Here is a 19,694-nt window from a genome sequence, read left to right as displayed (position 1 = left end):
CAGGTCCGCCGCTGACGTGAAATGTCCCTTCGGTGTTTCCGTACGACACGGAAGTTCAGAATCGGTAGTTAAACCTATTCTTTGTGCATGTTGCTGCGTTGACATTGAAGGCAGTGATTGTCTACGCTTTTTGTCACCTTTGAAAGTAGTAGGTAGGTATAGAGAACCAAAGTATTCACTTAATGGGTTGACATCCAAATGACGTGTTTTTAAGCTGATAAAATAAAAGCTACTTTTCTAATTCTATATACCCGAGTGACTGCTCGCTAGCTTGTCACGTAACGGAGTGATTAACACGTTTTTGGTCACGTAGAGACAGGAGTAACTAGTTAACGTCCATGCACATTATAGCGAATGACACTCAGCTTGCTTTTGCATCAGCAGTCGCTTGTCGCTGCTGTCTCAGAACAGTCCCACAGCTGAATCTTAACCGTAAGCGTGTTTCCATAAACATTGCAGCGTTTGTTAGTCTCTGTTCGTCTTGGGAGAGTTGGAACACTTGTCCTATGAGTTGTGGATGAAGGTAATGGAAATATGTGCTGTCATTATTTGTATGGAAGGACTGTGGAGGGATTATTCAGATTTCAAACTTAATGCAACATTAACAAGCACTGTCACTTAGCATTGCTAATCATTATAATGTCACGTTTGCAATTAGTAAGAAAAATGCCTCAAACGACAATTGTTTATTTAAATATCGATATATGCACACGACTTTGACTGTATCTGGACCTGCAGCCACCAGTCAAAAAAACAAAACAAAAACCATCTGTAACGATTTGGTTTTTCATTCATAATTGTTTCATTCTAATTAAGTCAGTTTTTATGCGCTTTCCTCTGTCAACACACAATGAAAAGCGAATGCTATGATTTTGGACCGTCACGTCTTCGGTATGCTTGTCCAATTAAGATTTTCTATTTTCTTCAACTTTTTAAACACTTTATAAACTTGTATATTAGCAGACGAATTAATAATGAACACTGTTAGTCATAGACCTGAAGTATTCATTTAAGCATTTTCTGTGTATGTAAATTATGAATATGTACAACATTTAGTAACAATAGTAGTGGAGAATAAAGTTAAGGTGGAAATATTTAAAGTACAAGTAACCGAAATATAGTCAAGAGGGTAGATGATCTTATTATATCCACAATAAAGGAAGACGAGAAGCTATTCATTAATAAAATCTGAAACTCAAAACATGGTAAAACAGTCCTGCTCATTGATTTGCAACTTTGCCTGCAGCGGTGTAATACAGCCAAAGGGACAGTAGTCACAGAATTCATAATGGTTGACAAGTACATGCAAGTTCTCCTGTTTGTAGTTCTTGATTATGTACTACATATAACTGCTGTCCTATTTTGCTGTTGAACCTGTTTTAATGTCATGTTCCTGGTTCCTTTAAGATCTCCATTATGGTGTCTGGAAAGCGCCTGGCTGACATTGGCTATCGCACTTTTTCTGCCTCAATGATGCTCCTGACAGTCTACGGAGGCTACCTGTGTGCGATGCGAGGATACCGCTTCATGCAGAGGCAGAAACAGCTGAAACTGGCAGCAGAAAACCAGGATCCTGAAGCCATTAAAGACTGAAGTCAGATGGACTGTTTTTGTTTTTGTTTTGGTTTTTTGCATGGAACAGTTACCATTTCTCTTGGTCAATTGTTAAATCATGAAGATGTTTAATCTTATCAGGCTGATTTGATTGTAAGGTTATTGTGCCATCACAACAAAAGGTTTTATTAAATCACCAAGAACATATTAAAGTCATTGATGGGCTGTGTTAAATCCATGTTGTGGGTGACACAGTTTCAGTTGTGAAGATGGTATATTTGTATAATATTATATTAAATGCCTTAAAATATGCACACTGTAGTTATATTTCTAAACAGTAATGCAAAAAGAAAGACATCTTTCAACAATATATTTGGAAATACATTTTCACAAGGCACTCAAGTGACAACATGTACAAGAAATTCAGTATTCTCAAACCTGGATTCTTCTATGGGCACTGACACAAACATTTGGTCTCAGGAAAAAAAAAATGTAAATGGTAAAACACAAGTCACAAAGCAGCCAAACAATGTGAGAGTAAATACACGTTAAAAAAAAAAAATCACAAAGGGTCAATAACAGCTGCTTTTAGACTGCTGGTCCTGATTCAAAGAGCTGATTAAAACCACAGCCATAACAATATTATTTCTATGTTTAAGACCTGCTTTGACATGCTTGAAAAGTTCCAGCCCACCCCAGCAGCAGCTTTCTACCCTGTGTGATCCAGTGTGAATTAACCATTAGAAAGAAAAATATTCATGTTCATCTGACCAATAAAACTGGGAGAGAACATTGAAACCAACATCCACAGAAAAAGCTCATCAAAAAATCCCATCAATTGAAAAATAAGGCTACGAAAATCACTTCAATTGATTTCCATATTTCAGGTCTTACAGATCACCTCTCGAGCATGTTGAACATTTCATTGCAGGGCTCTTTAAAACTGTCAGTTTCTGCATATCCGTCATCAGTTCACCAAGATTGGAATCTGCGTGCTCGCTGTGTAAAATGCGATAGTAAACCATGTGTGAATGTGGCCGTGAGCCTTGCTCGACAGAGGAATGTCATAACCAAAGCTCTTGGGGATGTGAGGGGACAAACTACAAGGGGATTCGGGTTCATACTCCATGTCACCAGCTGCTGTGGTTCTGAGCTCGAGCTTTGGCAGCAGCGCAGTGGCCGTTAACGCCGTTTTCTCCCTTGGGTGAATAAGGTGAAGTCTTGGTCTTGTTAGCCTCTTCTTCTGAGCTGCTCTCAATGTCACTACGGACATCATTGCACACCTGAAAGACAGGAAATATAAAGATTCTTTTTAAGAAGCAAAAAGCAGTATCTACACACTACAAAAAACTAGAAAGACCAACATGAAAAATACACAAACTAGTAATCAGACTTTAATTGCCGTTATTGTTGGACACTAAAGTTGCATATTTTGTGAAGGCTAATATAATACTCACATGCTCCTTACGCACATTGAGTTTTTTTTTTTTCTGTATTTTAAACCTCATTATTTACATTAGGTTGACACTAGGAAGTATTTTTTAGGGAGATACTTTCCCCAAAGATCCTTTAGACGAAGCAAATGTGAATAATTTTCTATTTTTTGTTGTTTGTTTCATAGATGCAAAGTAATCATCTTGGAGCCTTTTTTTTTTTTACACCATGTGTCAAAGTGCTGATTTTGTAGACCCTTCTTTCAGCTGACAAATGTAGCTAATGGGATTTCAATCAGGTAAAACTTCCTTTCAATCAACCATTATTGTTATTCTCTGTGGGTAATTTAGTGGGAAGCGATATACTGTATCTGGAGCCAGTCCGATATTTTTTTTAACTGTAGAAATATAAATTTTAAATGCTTGTGGTTAAACAGCTGTAAAATATATTTTTAAACTAAACACCACAGAGATCATGCATTCTAACTTCAGCTGTGTACTGAGTCTGATTGTGAGTATAAGCTCAGCTGGTCTGTGATCACTTCATTCCAATGTAACAATGGAGGGAAATATTTGTTGCCAAGATACTGAGGGGGACAAGTTTTTTAACCGGTCTTGGGAGCAAAGGTCTGTACTGATGCAAAAAAAAAAAAGTATTAGGAAATCTACATTACAAGAGTCTAGATTCTCTTCTTCTGGGATGTTTGCCTGGAAGGGCAATTAAAAAAGAACCCATTCTGATACACAAAATAGTTTTGGGGATTTTTCTGTACAATCCTTGCTTATGAAATCACCTCGTAATTCAACTGGTCACAACATGTAGAAATTCAACCAGTGATGGGGAGTTGCATGGAGATATTGCACAAGCAAAACTGCTTGTGACTAATGACTGCACATTTACAATGAAACACATATATCTTGCATATAACCAGTGTTCTTTATTACCACAAGGTGGTGGTGTGGGACAATTCCAACAAGCTCCTCACTAATGAGAAACAGTTGAACATACCTGACATTCATGACACTAAAACCACATTACTCATCACTACAACTCTTCCTATTGCTGACTCTTAGGCTGGGGTTGACTCTTAAGTCTCGCTCCACTCAAACAGCTACCCAATTAAATGCAGTGTAACCACAGTGCAACAACTTCTAACTGGAAATGAACTGGGACAGAAGGAATTTAAGAAGTTTGAAAGAAATCACAACAGAGGAGAGTGAGCAGAAACTTACAGTCAAAAATAGAGAAGGTAAAGTTGTCAAGCAGACAAAGCGAATGGAGAGAAGTGACAGAGTAGCAGAGGAGGACTCATTGGACAAAGATAGACAGAAAGACAGGATCTCTCTCTCTCATTCCAGAGGGAGAGGAAACAAACTGCGTCTGCAGAGAGATGAGACACAGTCATGGACAGACTAGGAAAAAGTGGAGAGGCAGAAAATTAATCATCAAACAAGTTATGTTGTTATGCTGTAATAAACACTCTGTAGTCACAGATTTGTTTTGTTTCACTGTCTCTGTTAACAGCGTTATCACACATTTATCCATAAATCATTTACCTTGGTATGTCCCTGCTAGATTTAGAGTTAATATTTCAGGGTCAGTATATTTTTGGACTTTCTTTTGTTACTCTTTAATGTTAAACCTTTTTGATTGACATTTGTTCTGCAAAATGTCAAGAAACAGTGCAAAATACTAATTACAGCCCAAGGTAACCCGTAAACATCTTGTTATGTTCAAGGGTCCAAAACCATTTTAATTTACTGTTACATAAAACAATTGCCATTTTTCTATTTAAAGTTAGTATAAAATAATGAAGTTGTTGCTGGTTAAATGGCTGTGGGGTACAGGAATAATTGTTTGAGCTCTACACTACAGGATTTCTCAATGACCGACCTTGCCGTGCAGTATGGCTTTGACAGCTATACGGGCTATGAGGTAGGACCAGATGATATGCAACACTTGGAGAACCACCAGTGAGATGTTGAAGAACCACCAGGAAGGGAATGGTCCCACTATCTCCCAGCTCTCAAACATAGTGGAGTTCAAGACCCTAAAGAAAGAAAACAAATAGATCTATGTCTGAAGGCACACATGTACTTGACAGTCTCGTACATACATCTAATTTATTCCAATGGCAACTAAAATGACTATTTTAAAGAGGCCCACACAGATGTACGGATTGTAATTCTGATTTAGAAGCAGGTCAATGACACAGCTCTACTGTAATGTCAGGTGAGGTCATGGTTTCCTCTAAATCCAGCTGAGTGACAGGAGGTTGTCAACAGACTCACATCCCCCAGCACAGGTATGGATTTCAGTCCAGGGAACTGCACAGCAACATTAGCTTTATCACTCATCCACACCAAGACACTGAATATAGCCGCTCAGGTTACCATCGCCAATGATAGGTTCCCTATTGTCTGTCTCTCTGGAAGTTGAGCTTCAACATCCAGGTCTCCGTCAAGGAATAGTAGCTAGTTAAATGGCTCCCTAAGCCTAAACACTGCCACACATCTCAGTGGTGCTCTATAATGATGAATCAGCACCAGAATTACAAAGGGTGGTGCTTTTTCTAAACGACAGCACGGTAGTTTTTTATTCTTGGGTCACTTCAAAGACATTATGAGTGCAAAGACCACTGTTACCATTTACATCTATAGAACATAGATCGACAATACAATTAAGAACTTAAAGTATCATTATGCAAGCTGTTTAGAAACAGCCCAGAAAAAACAAGTAAAAAAATTTGCAGCCATGATCAAAGCTATCTTTAATATGAATTACATAATGCATTTAAAAAAAGGATTTTAAAAGACATACTGTATTATATATATATAATTTTTTTGTCCTTTCAGCTTATCCTGTGAGTTCAGGTTCACCACAGCAGATCATTTGTCCGCATGTTGATTTGGCACAGTTTTAACACCGGATGCCCTTCCTGGCACAACCCTCCCCTATCTCTACCGGGTTTGGGACCGGCATTGCACATCTGGGGACGAGGGTGGGCTATTGGTGGTTCAGTGTCTTGACCAGAGAAATTGATGCATCCGTAATTATAATACAATAATATTATATTAATTGATGTGAAAAGACCTGGTCTTGGAAAAAAGACCAGGTCTTGGCGCTTTTACTTTTTGAATGAGGGAACTGCTCAGCTGACTATCAATGAAAGTACAAATTTCACTATGAGAATAATGTATATATCCTGCCTGCACATTAGTAGGCAGGATATATACTTTGAAAATGCCCAGAGACAAACACTAGAGATCATCATGCTGTTGAAAAATGAATTTTACGTTTCATTAAAACAATAGGTTGCAGGTGTCAGCGTACTCACCATACTGGATATATGACAAGTCGGGTGATAAAGAAAACCACACTAAACACAATGAAAAGGAAGTCACACAGGCGCTGGTATTTGGCATAGTTGGCCAGCTTGGCTGCCTGTTGGCAAAAGAAATCAAAAAGTAAAACAAAACAAAAATGTCATTTAGGTAAAAACTACCCTGCTCACACAGACATTATCAAACTTCTAAGCTCATGCCCCTTAGGTATTTGGAAATCAGCCAAGTGGAAATAACTGGAAATATGACACAACAATCACAGTTCATTGCCACCATTTCACAAACCAAGCAAAAATGCTACTGAATAATATATATATCCTACAAGGAAGCTATGCCGTGAAAAAGCTGAGGCTGCACAATTACCAACAGCTAAATTTGTTTAGTATTAGTTCATCAACATACAACATTAAGAGTCCTGTTCAATGTCATATGTGCTTGAAATCATCAAACACACTTCAGAAAATGGCAGTAAAACGCCAATATAAAATATCAGGGTAAGCTATAATAAAAAAAATGTCTAGAAAAAGTGGAAATTAATTAGGTACATTTAAGTAAGTACTGTACCTGAATATAATATTTTAAACTGCTTCTGGTATATTTTTATTTAACAACAAGCTATAACTACTTTGGATTATTAATACAAAAAAATAATGAACAAATAAGCATATTTTTGCAGGCTAAAATAACATAAGAATGTTTGATCTGGGGACAATTCATAATGCATAGAATAATTACAATTAGCTCCACTTTTGCTGGCTGCAAAATTAAAGATGAAAAAACAATGGAAATGGGTCAAACTGCATAATGAGTACTTTTACTTTTTGTACTTTCTATACATTTTGCTCTTATTTAACATTTTCAATAAAGGACTTTTACTTGTAACATAGTATTTCTACACTTTGATACTGCTACTTTCACTAACACATGAGAGCACTTCTCCCACCACTGATCAGGAAAAAAAAATTAAGTACAATCAAAGTTATTTGTAATTATTAGCTTTGAAAATGCCAAACCAACACTTTGGCTCTTGTACGACAATTCTCTGAGCACCAAAAATCATTGTTTCTACCTCACCTCTAGCAAGAAGTCCGATGTGTCGTGGACACACATCACAAGGGTGCCTACTCGCGCCATGTTGTTGACGTAGGAAAAGCTAATCAGACCGACTGTAACCAAGTGATGGATAAACATGATCAGGAAGTCCTGAAATCAAAAAGAGACAGATATGGTTACCATACTGTATGTGTACACTGAATAATCATTGTGTGTGTTTAGCAGCCACATTAGCAGCACTGCTTAATGGATGATTGTACCAGTCTGTCCATCATTAATGTGCTATCTTAACTTTTCTTATAGTGCCAATAAATGAACATTGTACCATTCTCCATACTTTGGTTAATGGATATGATGTTTCTTTCTCAGCTGCATTTGTGTTGGTGCTAATTAAGAAATATTAAGATTCCAACATTCCTCATAAACAAAGACTATGATCATTTAAAACTTTTTGCATGATGGCACCTCTGACGGTAAATAAAGTAAAACAAATATCCAACACTTTGTTCTGTCATTGAAGGCTATAACCATGGACTTGCAATAGTTAAAAGATTAAATAGATCTCTATGTAAATTGATCAACAGATCACATTAGAAGTTCATACAGCAGTGTATATACCATATATGACAATAGAGCATTTTCAAAATACAGTAGGTATGTAAATTTATAAAGGAATATGATTACTTACAAATTAAAGTATGCTGATTACAGTTTAGTAGCTGTGACAACAAAGAAAATCTTATTTACTCTCACACAGGCGTCTGCTTGCTAAAATTTGTCACAGAATCCAAAGTAAACACGTGGACATAAAGCCTGTAAACATTTACTGGCAATGGACCATTAATAGTTTATAAGTAAGAAGTGAAATCAACACTAAGATCAAATATATACTAAAGCATCAAAGGTATCTTATATGAGATCTGGTGTATGTAATATGAGCTGCAGATGGCAACTCAAAGTAAAACACTTCTCCTGTTAGCATCACCACAAATAAAAAATAAAATCAAATTAAAAGAAATTACAAAATATATAATAAATATTGCAAAACATACAACACATGCACACTGTGGAAACATTTTTTGAATATGTGTCAATAATAATTGGATCACACTTTGTAGCTACAGGAACAAAACTTCTAATGCAGACCAAATTTCATCACCTATTTCCTAATACCATGTTCAATGTTCCCTCTTACAGGAAACAGGCAGCTAACACTGAACTAAAATCTCCCTCAGTGGTAGCAATCATGGACGTATGCTGCCACACTTGGACACACAGGGAAGACACCGGCGAAAGATTACCACTGCAGAACAAGCTAACACAAACAAGCATAAGAGCAATGTTTAGGACAGGAGACATGTGCATCTGGGCCGACAGCAACTGAATAATTGTGGATTGAATTTGTTACATTTTTTGGCTAGTGTCCAAGCCAGTGTCCACCGTGATTGTGAGATATTAAATCTAAACTTGTAACCATGAAAACACAGTTCCTTAAGTCAGCAAAGTGCAGCATTCTTTTCTATAGATTGTCTCCCACATGGCCTCTTCCCTGCTAACCAGTTCAAATTTGAAAACACTATTGCTCACATGAGCACGGTCTCTTCTGGCTGTTTGGGCAAAGCTTTTGTTGTGCAAATCACAACTGTGACTGAGAGCAAAGGGTAAACTGTGAGAAAGGCCATCAAGCTTCAAAACACATGTTTACTGCAGCAACCAGTTAAGCAGGGGTTTCATAAGCCTCATTTAAACATCCTATTATAAATAAAAACATTCAATTAAGCAGAATCTGAAACCATGCCAGCTACCTCTTATCATATACCACAACTCCTCCTACAGCTAAATTAAAACAAGCAGCACTGGCCTACTTTCCCCATTTCACATTCCAGACATTTGCTTAGAAAACCTCGAAAACATTAAAAGCCAAGTGTCTATAACTCCAGCTCTAATAGGCTGGTTTTCTGTGGAATGCCTGTAATTCTAATAGAGTTAGCCCTGCTCTGTCCTGCAATCACATGACAGTGCGTGCCCTCGTGCTGGAACTACAAGGCCTTCACAGACTGAGCAGCACCAGCTGCACCCCACCCTCTACCAAAACATGTGACCCTCTGAAATGAACACTGAAGTGAACGGCCTTTCGATAAATACACGTCAGATTGAATGCACAAAGACTTGTGGCCATTTGTTTGAAAATCTTTCCGCAACTGCCAAATGAGGAACAATAGACTTATTAACAAATGTTTAATAGGGAGTGGCAGCTATGAGGTATCCAGTGTGGTCTAACCCAACAGAGTCAGTGTTATTTCTCTCACCTTCCTTTTTATGTCAGTGAACTGGGAGAACATGAGTGACCAGTAGAAAGCCAGTTCTGCCACATAGTAGCGATAAAGACCTGGGGTGATGACCTGAACAAAGGGGGAAGGACATTTTCATAAACAAACTTTACTAAATATATCAAATAGTGCTGTGAGTAAATGGATGTCATTGGACCACTACTGTGTATCAATGTTAACACACATCCTGGTCTACTCGTATTACAGAATAAAGACAGGCAGCCATAAATAGGCCACATATTGTGGTTTTTGAGGGTTTAAATTGCTGTTCTACTAGATAAAGGCTTTATGACATGATATTTTAATTTCTGTAAGTGGCACAAATCTGAATTTGAAGCTAATCATTTTGTTAAACAACTGTACATGAAATGTAAAAAAATAATCATAAAACAGATTCTGGCATTTTGCCTTAACTTGACAGTTAACAGACTAGTTAGCTAGAGGTTTAAAATCTAAAATATCCCAAACTCGGAAAACAGTGGATGCTGCACTTATGGTACACACAATATGTGCCTTGACCACTAGGAAGCCTGATGTCCTACGTTTTATTATTGTAATCAAGACTCACACTGAACAGTATTTTTACAGATGAAAATATCTCTGATGGACAAACTGTAACTCTATAACAGTTTTATCTGCAATAAGTAGCACGTTCTGATCTGTGTACTAGTTTATTAGGTACAAAGTCAAACAACCCAATAGCCCTGTAGTAAATGTTCAGATGTTAACCTGTAGTGAGGTTGTTTTTGGACTGAAGTATATATAGTTTTTAAGGACAGAGAGTAGAACTGCCATCATACCTGATAGGGGTAACCGTACCAGCAGTGCCTTGTATCCCACAACCAGGGGGACTAAAAAGAAACATGTATTAGTTGAGTGTACCATCCATGAAGTTATCATTATTTTACAACCAGTCAATTAAACGTATAAAAATTTGTCACCATTTCCAAAACTTGATATGTGGATGTGCTCACCTGCCACAGAAACCGGAAGCCATAGATAAATATGCACAAATAAAATGTAAACCTCCACCTGGAAGAAAAACAGCAGAAATAATAATTCAGGAAACAATAACAAATCCTCTACTCTACCAGTGCACATGTGTATAACCTCATAATCTCTAAAGTCTATCATTTATAACCTAAATGGTACAAGTCATAAAAAATGGCCTTAAATGACCAGCGACAATGTTCACAGTGTGATAGTCTGACATATAATCGTGTCCTCAGAAAGACACAAGTATTGGAACTTACATTTACACTCTATGATACAACACCAGCATTGAGGCACAACCACTGTCTATTTAAGCCTGTAGAGAGGTTGAAAGCGCAGCAGACATAAACATACATGCTCTCGCAGAACTTTGTGTGGGTGCTGGGTTTATCTTGGTTCCTGCGGTCTCTGAACCAACGCTGGACCTTTCGCACCTCCCAGTCCAGCTGCTTGGATAAGCCATCGAGATGGCGAGAGTCTGGATTCTGTACACAGAAGGAAAGGAAAACAAACATTTTAAGTTTCCAACAATGAGCTTCATAGAGAGAAAAGGCTGGATTATAATACTTAATATAAATACAGTATCCAGTCCATGGATTAGAGTATTACACATAAGCAGTGTCAGTTAAATATTTTAGTCCTGCTGATTATTTGGCATATGTCTATATTCATTCTATAATATCAATGATCTTTGTTTTAATAGCAAGTTATTTCTCATTTGGGAATGCATAGCAGAGTTAACATCTTGAAATGTCTGCAGAAAAAAGGATCAAATCAGACTATTATATGGTGTGAATACCAATACAGTGGAGAACCAGGCACACATGCAGCCTCACACGATGTAGGCCTAATTAAACTGATTTATTACATGGTTAATAGCACTGTATTTTTAACCTGCACATGACCTTCTTGAGTCATCTAACAACATGAATATCAGCCATTAAAAATACAAAAAAAAAAAAAAAAAAAGAGAGAGATCTAACCTTTGTGATGGATGTAAACACTTTCTCCAGCACTGTGTTGGGCTGAGCTCTTCTTACTACACCTGCCTGAATGTGAAGACGGTGGGCACAGGTACTGGCAATAAATCTGTGAAAAAGATAGAGGTGTAAGAGATGGAGGGTTGCTCAGCACACACTAGCTCTGAAAGAAAAACCTCCAGAACCTGATTTATAGTCAGTTAGCGATCAGCTGGTGAACACGGTTCTTACGCACATTCAAAATGCACAGGCATTGTAATAACATTACTTTTCTGAACATACATATGAATATATTTTTCAAAAAAGATGGTTAATACTACTAAAAGACCTAGTAGAATCACAGCACCTAACAGTTTTCAACTGCAATCATGTTTTTTTTTACTAAAAAGGTCTAGAGTGCTGAGTCTAGGTTACCGTTCAACATCTACAGCTTAAGGTTAATGTGTCTGGTCTGATTTAGTCATTTACAAATACAATTCATAATTTATTTCTTCCTCTTTCTTTCTATAGCTGAAATTGTCTCAGTCTCCGTTTGCATGTTTACAACAGGAAAACATGACAGACAGTGCGGTTAATGTGTTGCATCAGCCCAATAAGCCAACCGTTAGAAATAAAGCAAAAACGTGCTGATGGGGAGCTTCTGAAAATCCCCAGTGACTATGGGATATCTTGGGAACATTATGACCTCGTAAGACCCCTTTTCCGTAGTTATTTTCTGTGTTGACTGAACTCTGACATCCTATGACAAAACAAATGGCATATTCCCTAAATTAGGATGCTTGTGTTTTACATTGGTGGATCACTGTGTAGGTTTAACACATTTTATGACCATAAATAAGAAAACCCTCTTGTATTAATGCATGTTGTGTTGTTGCACGAGATGTTTCAGTTTTATACTCCTGTATGCTTTAGCTCAGTTTTATCAAATGGTCTGCTTGCTGGAAATTTGTAAAAGCATCTCCAAGCCAAAAAAGGTCCAATAAATGATTTACAATGTTTTTTCAGAGTTGTTCCAATAACTTACATAAAACCTCTTAAAAGAAAAAATTCCTGTGCACTTAACCTGTGTAATCTACTGTGAAAATTTGTGAACAAATATGTACAAGAGCAAAAAAAGGGCAGCTTTAATCGAGCTAAGCTTACAGACACAGTAGTTTCTCCCTCTGCTCAAGAGTGTGGATGCAGCCAAGCCTACTGTTACCCACTTGGTTGCACAGGACCCGGTTTTAAGCCCCCAGTTGCTTCTTTTCATCTTTTCTGTTTTAAGTTACCAGGACTTTGGAAATGGGGAATGTACTGAATGCTTACTGAAAGCACAAGGTCTTAAACAGAAGAGGTAACATACGTTCTGCATGGCAAAGCTTTCAAAACCTATTCTATTTTTCTCCGTAGATACACACACACACACACACACACACACACGTTATCTCATTCAGGCTGAATAAGAGGAGCTGGGAATTCTAATTCAGCTTCTGCTTTTAGTGAATACCTGGTTTTTCTTACCTCATCTAAACATAAGATGCACACACAAAATCACAACAAAATCATCTTACGGTACTTTACGGTACTTTGCATAATAATGAGAAAATCAAATAAATCCCTCTTGAGCAAGCACCAAAGGCAACTTTGGAGAGAAAAAACATCTTTTACCAGATGAAGACTTCCAACAGAACCAGGCTCAGGGTGGGCGGCCATCGGTCTTTAAGGCTCATTGACATGTTCAATTCAATATCATTTATGTAGCACCAACATATAACAAGGACTAAGGTGACAGAGATGGAAAATGTGTGACAATGTGACACGTTGTACATGTCAAAATAATCCTGGTAAGAGCAAATGTTGTACTGATGATTTCTCACCTAAATCTCACTTAATGCTTCTCTAAGCTGCACAGCCTGATTAAATGGGGTATTGGTTCAGGGAAGTTTATTGAAGTGTAGCAAAATCATCTACTATATATATGATAAAACCTCTACTGTCTGAGCAGTGTACAAAGAGGGGATGTGGTGAAACTGTCACAAAATGAAGCAGAAAATTTAAATCTAAAAAACAAAAAGCAATCCTGACATTTGCCTGACATAAAAGCTCCTCACACTTCTCTCCTTGTTCTTTCTTAACTCTGCAAGAAGCAGAATTGTCTCTCAGCACTGGCTTCTCCTTCTCTTAAGGTGACATTAAGAGCAATGACAGGTGTACAGCTATAAGTGCCTTGGTTGTAAAGCTTTCACAACATCCAAAAAAATGGTCGCTTAAAAAAAAAAAAAAAGACCTTTGCAGCACTTTCACTGCACATCAAGAAAAAAATGCATTGAGAGGAAACTAGTCCTAAACTGTAGTGGAACGATGATTCCGAGATGCAAACACAAACAAACAGCACAATTTGCAGAGGAGTTAGACTGGATTGATCAGTTTCATGTTAAATTCTTAAACATTACTCACGGCAATCCACAGTCTGTCTAAGTGCGCCTGGAGCATAAAACAATTCTAATGAGCGAAGCCAACGTGCAGTTACACACAGTGATCACTTAAAAGCTCAAGGGTGGCACAGTGCTAAATGTGATGCAGCTGCTGTAAATCTGATTCACACTGAACTGACTCAGTGGTTAAGTGGCTACATTTGTTCTCTAACAATCTCTTCGTTATATATAGGTTGTTAGAAGATGAGCTGATGTGGCGCTGATAAAAGCAGCAGTCTAGGTTCTCTTGTAAGCACAGGCCTTTTAAAATTTATGACAAACAGGAGGCTGAGTCGACACAAACAGCCTGCACAAGCCTGAGCCTGCAGTGTTAATTGGTGGACAGCAGCTACAGGAGGGGGGAAAAAAAGCGAGAGGCGTAAGTAATAAATACATTTTTGTACAAACGTCGAAACATCCCTGTTCCTCCTCAGAACCAGACAACTTCGACATACACAAAGCCTGTTACCAAGACACCAGGCTCTGTGTGGTCTGTTACATGGACACTAGCAGCCCTAGCGTCTGGCTCCAAACAACCCTGACACTGAGAAAACCTCTCAGTTCCAAGCCCAAGAGTGAGAGACATTCTTAGCTCTATTCATAGCATAGTACTAGATGTAATTGTGGCCTTCAGTTGACTTGTGGGGTTACAACATGTTTCTAAACAGATGTAACAACTAAGAAATTTAACTTTTAGGGACAGACAGCACAAGACCTTTTTAGGCAGTAAACAGAAGGCTGCACAAGGAGGATGTTTAACACATCAGTTCAACATTTCATTTCAGTGTCTACCCTCAATTCCTTTTGGGTCTTGACAGAAAGACCACCTAGTAGCTTCCCCATAAACTACCTGTCAGGTAATCAATCAGAAACAGGCCAGATCAAAAGCCAAAGTGGTGCTGCTCATAATCTCATACACATCTCTTACAGATTTGTAGTATTAAGACTTCAACATGTAACACAGTTTACAATGGTATAGGCTTGCACACGTAAAAGGGCTTGAATGCTGAAATCTACACTGCTGGCAGCACAGCAATGATTATGATCAAACAAGAAGAAACTGGTCTAGAAGAGGGAGGGAGAGTTGGTTGGGCCAAGGACAGCTGTCACACTGCTCACAGAGAGGAACTGCCTGCAGGTAAAAAGAGTAATCCTACGCTTTATGATGACATGCAGAAATGCTGCCTTTTGAGAACAAAGGCAGGTGCCTGTAACTTTTCCACCTAACTAACTAACAAAAGTGAATTATCTCATCTTTAGGGCATGCTATCTCATCTGTAGTCTGAGATAAAATCGTCAAAGACTAGATGCAAAATCAGGTTCTGTGTTTCTTAAGGGAGCATAACGAGAAGTAGACAAGGCAAAATGTTCTGAAGAAATTCACAGGTGTTTGCTACGGGGAAAAAAAACAAACTGAACCAGTTGAAGTTGAATAGACAGTTAAATACGGTTAAAACTCCAATATGACATCAGGCATAACTCAAGTGCTGAAAGGAGATTATCCAGCGACAGTTTGACTTTAAATGGAAATACTGTCAGCAGATGTGTCAAATGTGTAATGCTCGAACATGCTTCTACACACATGCACAAGGTGCTCTCAACTATTAATTAAAAACAGGTGATGGTCACTGGTGTGCTTATTATTATTATTATTATTATTGTTAATAATAATAATAATAATAAGACATCAGCAAGACACACCACTCCACTCTGTTACACGGAGGCACACAGCTACACTGGGCTCTGCAACAAGGATGAAACAAGCCTAACAGTGAATGTGGCTGAAGTCAGAAGAGCTGAAGTGTTTTATTTTTTGTTAGTTTATTTAAAGCAGAAACATCAGCTGATGAGATGAATGCAGCTCAAATGTCAGTTGACATATAAACACTGAAAGAAGGCCAACTGTCATTTGAAGAGAAAAGAATTTAAATAGCCGAAGACAAAGAGATTCATCCATCCATCGTCTGTAACCACCTATCCAATTTAGGGTCTGCTGCACATAAGCAGAACTTTTCAGATATGTTACTTTGAAAGATGTCTTGTTATTGTTTGTCCAATTTATTGTCCAAAGGGGACAGTGTCCTGTTTTGCTAAACCGCATAATAAGACATATAATAGGACTAGTAAAGGAAATCGATTTTACACTAGCACAGAAACAAACCATTGCAGTTTCTAAGACAATCAAAAATGTACTGTTAAAGGTGAGACAAAGATACATTTCAGAAATTTAAAGTTTTAAAGTCTATGTCAATTGTGAATTAATTCAGCAAGTAAAGTTTGGTGCAGTGTTTTGTTTTGAACTGTATCATTTTACATGTACTTTGATTCAGACCTCTGACTTGACTTTGACGTGTGCCTTGTAATCCCAAAGTTTTTCTGTTAAGAAATGAAAGACTGAATATCATTTGAAGAACATACAGAAACTGGAATTTTTTTTAAATGGAGTAGACAAAAACAATCAAAGACCACTTCCACTTCACAACTGGATGTAAAAAATAAAGGAAACAACAGAGAACATAACTGGCATAAGGCCATGTATCTAAAGCAGTTTGAGGCAAGACGTGTCATCACTGCATGTGTCTGTGACCCTGTTACTGCGGACGTACAGCCCAGTGTGTGTATGTGCATGCTTTCCGGGATTATAAGTGGGCTACGAGTGTGTGCCAAACAGCACAGCCTGGGTTTAGGTTGTGCAGAAAGACCAGTAGGAAATGATAAATAAATAAATGAGCCAGTCAGCCAGTTGGGGTGTTACGAAGACTAAACACTCCCTGATAACATCACCCTGGATCAGGCTGGGCTCAGTCTCCACTTGAGGACAGCCTCACATTTAAGAGGGACAGTCAGTAAGCTTTGGCACCTGAGACAAGGTGGATCACTGCTGTGTGTATCTTATCAAAGACCTCAACAACCCCCTCTTATTTTTGAGTACTGCCACTTGATCAGAGTATCACACAGGGTGTCACAGAAAGAAGACCAGAAAAGAAGACAAAGAAGACAAGCTTGTTGCTCTTGTTAGTCTATATGGTGTGAAACTTTGTAAGCATAGACACGTCACACAAATGGTTAATAGTGGCCCCGGGGATCTTTTATAATCATGTGAACCTTGATCAGATAAGTTTTTATGGCCAAGCGGTCGGCCAACAATAGAAACACCAAAATATGTCAGCAACAACACCTGCCTTTTGTTAATGCTACAAGAGAGCACATAACAGGGAATCCCAAAAGCAGTCAGTCTAGAAAGATCAGTTACCAAAGATCTTACCAAGATGAAAGGGAACTGTTTCTTAAATTAAAGAACAAACACTTTCTATTAATGTTAAGAGTCTATTTATATATACAATCAGAAAATTACTAAAATTAGGCATAACCTCTTGTATCACACGCAGAAAATCATGTACTAATACCTACTACTAACTACAATGTTATACCAACTAATTCACCAATTTAAACTTTACACTTTCACTTTATATGGACCAACGGAGGTATTCTCTGTCTTTGTTCGGGTTTTTTTTCCTGCGGTCATTGTGTCTTCGGGGGTTGGTAGATTCGGAAGTGTGCGCACCGATGAGGTCATCAGTGAGATCACATAACTGCCTGTGAAGTTTTTTGTCTAGATGTTAGCCTAACCAGTTGTCAGGGAAAGATGTTTGTTTGCAGCAAATGGAGCTAACACGAGCAAAGACAGAAGAAAGCCTGCCTCTGCACGCTTGCTTTCATCCCCTGAAACCAAGTGCACAATACAGGCGTTTGATTTAGCATTTATACACAAGAAACAGATCATAAAAAAGGTGAAACCTCCCTCAACACATCAACCAGTCATACGGCATTGAAACCCTGAATGACGAATGGTCATGGTCATCAGCTGAAAGGCATGTGGTATATTACCGAAAATTTCAGTCAGTGAACGAGTGGTTGTGGTTTTCCTGTTTCTGCTTTTAGCTACACTGGACAAATGGTAATAAAGAAAATGGACAAAGAAAAATGAACTCCCCTCACCCCTTGCTTTCCTAGACCGACACGCTAGGAAAGACATCAACACTTCCTAACAGGTATCTGTTTTGAGGGAGCAAGTGGAAATAAAAGAATTACTGGTGGGGCAACCCAACGCATCCCACCACCCCAATGACACTAGACTGGCCCACCTACGACCGCGACACCCACATTGAAAATGCAGAAACATGGGCTTACACTACTTCCCGTGTTATCAGTATCATACTAGTAAACATGAACCAGCCTTATCTTTATTTGAGGAAGAGATTTGAATCAGCAATATTATAACTTATCTCAACTATGCAGCAACAGACACATGAATGTAGAGAACCCGCAGCACATTACTCTGTTTGGCCAAGGGCGCAAGCCTCCAGGACATCTCCACTTGGTTTATGTAGCAAGGCCTGAATCCAAATGTGCACTAATTCACTGTGCATATATTTGTTTGTGTGTGTGTGTTTGTTGTCGTTGTTGAGTGTTGTCTTCTTGTTTGTGGCCAGAGCAAAAGCCCAAATTAACCTTCACAAAGAACAGGAAAGATGACCCTATAGACTAATCCCTCTGGCTGAAGCAGCAGCGCTATGGCAGCACTCACCGACATGCATGTATGCATCAGTGAAGGACAACTAAAGACACATAAACACAAACGCGCCTGAAGTAACCAAATTATCTAAACTTTATAAGAAGGGGTTTAGGATGTGGATCCCAGAGAAAATAAACAGCTATCACTTTAGTTTAATGATGCTTTAAAAGGATGCTTGCTTGGCAGATTTCGAGGACTCGTTTGTGGTACAAAAAAAATTGTCTAAGAGGAAAAAATTAGAAAGCAATGTTGTTGCAAAACCACTATCAATGAGGAAATGACGAGGAAAGTCTGTGAAACCCTGGGTTAGCACACATTTAGAAGCGCTGGTGCCTCCGCCGCTCGTGAACCCATCATTCCGCTTTCGCGAAAAACAAAAGCGTCAGTTGGACGCGCGTTTATGATACCCCCCTCACCCCCACCCCCATCCCCACTTACGAGAAACACCCGACGTGAGCGGCAAATACGAACCTCTCGAAAAGGATCCTGACGGCGAAAATCCCCAAAGCGAGCGGGAAAACAGTAATCAAGTGTCCAGCTTTGGGATACTCCACCCCGGGCGCTGGGTCTGCCAGATCCGCCCAGGTTACGTTGTGCGGCAGCCAGAACCGCTCGTTCCAAAACCAGGCTGAAAGAGAGGCCATCTTTCACTGAGCGCCAGTCGCGAATAAAGTAATTTTAATCCGTTTGGATGGACGTGTAAAACTTGTTCAGCACCGCTCCTTCCCCTGTGCCACTTGTATGATGACTCGCTTCACTCAACTTTGCCGCACAGCGTAAAGCAAACTGGAGCTGGAGCTACACTTCCGCCTCAGACTTTCAAAATACAAATTCTTAGCGACCCATTGCCGAGTTGTGTTCATAGACTGTCGGGAAATTTCTCAATGTCAGCAGTAACATAACAAGCTTACTACATTTAGTTAGAGAGAAATGTACTTTTTACGCCACTGCGTTTATTTGACGCATTTAGTTAC

At 38.7% G+C, this 19,694-nt stretch overlaps 2 protein-coding genes across 4 annotated transcripts; one reads left to right on the top strand and one right to left on the bottom strand.

Moving 5' to 3' along the window:
• The first annotated feature begins 3 nt into the window (after positions 1-3).
• On the top strand, positions 4-1,866 carry cox14 (cytochrome c oxidase assembly factor COX14). 2 transcript variants are annotated; one of them, XM_067506089.1, is made up of 3 exons: positions 42-152; positions 460-523; positions 1,408-1,866. In XM_067506089.1, exons 2-3 carry the CDS (start codon positions 518-520, stop codon positions 1,591-1,593), a joined length of 192 nt encoding a protein of 63 aa, XP_067362190.1. In that variant the 5' UTR covers positions 42-152; positions 460-517; the 3' UTR covers positions 1,594-1,866. The 2 variants fall into 2 exon arrangements, with proteins under 2 accessions (XP_067362191.1, XP_067362190.1); XM_067506090.1 differs by lacking the exon at positions 460-523 and having other exon boundaries at positions 4-152.
• Positions 1,606-19,512, bottom strand: cers5 (ceramide synthase 5). Of its 2 annotated transcripts, XM_067506085.1 has the most exons (10): positions 19,192-19,511; positions 11,692-11,797; positions 11,063-11,193; positions 10,690-10,747; positions 10,516-10,566; positions 9,695-9,787; positions 7,407-7,535; positions 6,326-6,432; positions 4,882-5,038; positions 2,544-2,837 (listed from the first exon to the last, which is right to left on the bottom strand). In XM_067506085.1, the coding sequence occupies exons 1-10, from the start codon at positions 19,362-19,364 to the stop codon at positions 2,685-2,687; spliced, it is 1,158 nt and encodes a 385-aa protein (XP_067362186.1). In that variant the 5' UTR covers positions 19,365-19,511; the 3' UTR covers positions 2,544-2,684. The 2 variants fall into 2 exon arrangements, with proteins under 2 accessions (XP_067362185.1, XP_067362186.1); XM_067506084.1 differs by lacking the exon at positions 4,882-5,038 and having other exon boundaries at positions 1,606-2,837; positions 19,192-19,512.
• Positions 19,513-19,694: the final 182 nt, after the last annotated feature.

The sequence above is a fragment of the Channa argus genome, chromosome 5 (genome assembly GCF_033026475.1).
Source record: "Channa argus isolate prfri chromosome 5, Channa argus male v1.0, whole genome shotgun sequence".
Classification (NCBI taxonomy): Eukaryota; Metazoa; Chordata; class Actinopteri; order Anabantiformes; family Channidae; genus Channa; species Channa argus.
The sequence above is the reverse complement of the archived record's forward strand: the minus strand, read 5'-3'. Positions and strand labels throughout refer to the sequence as shown.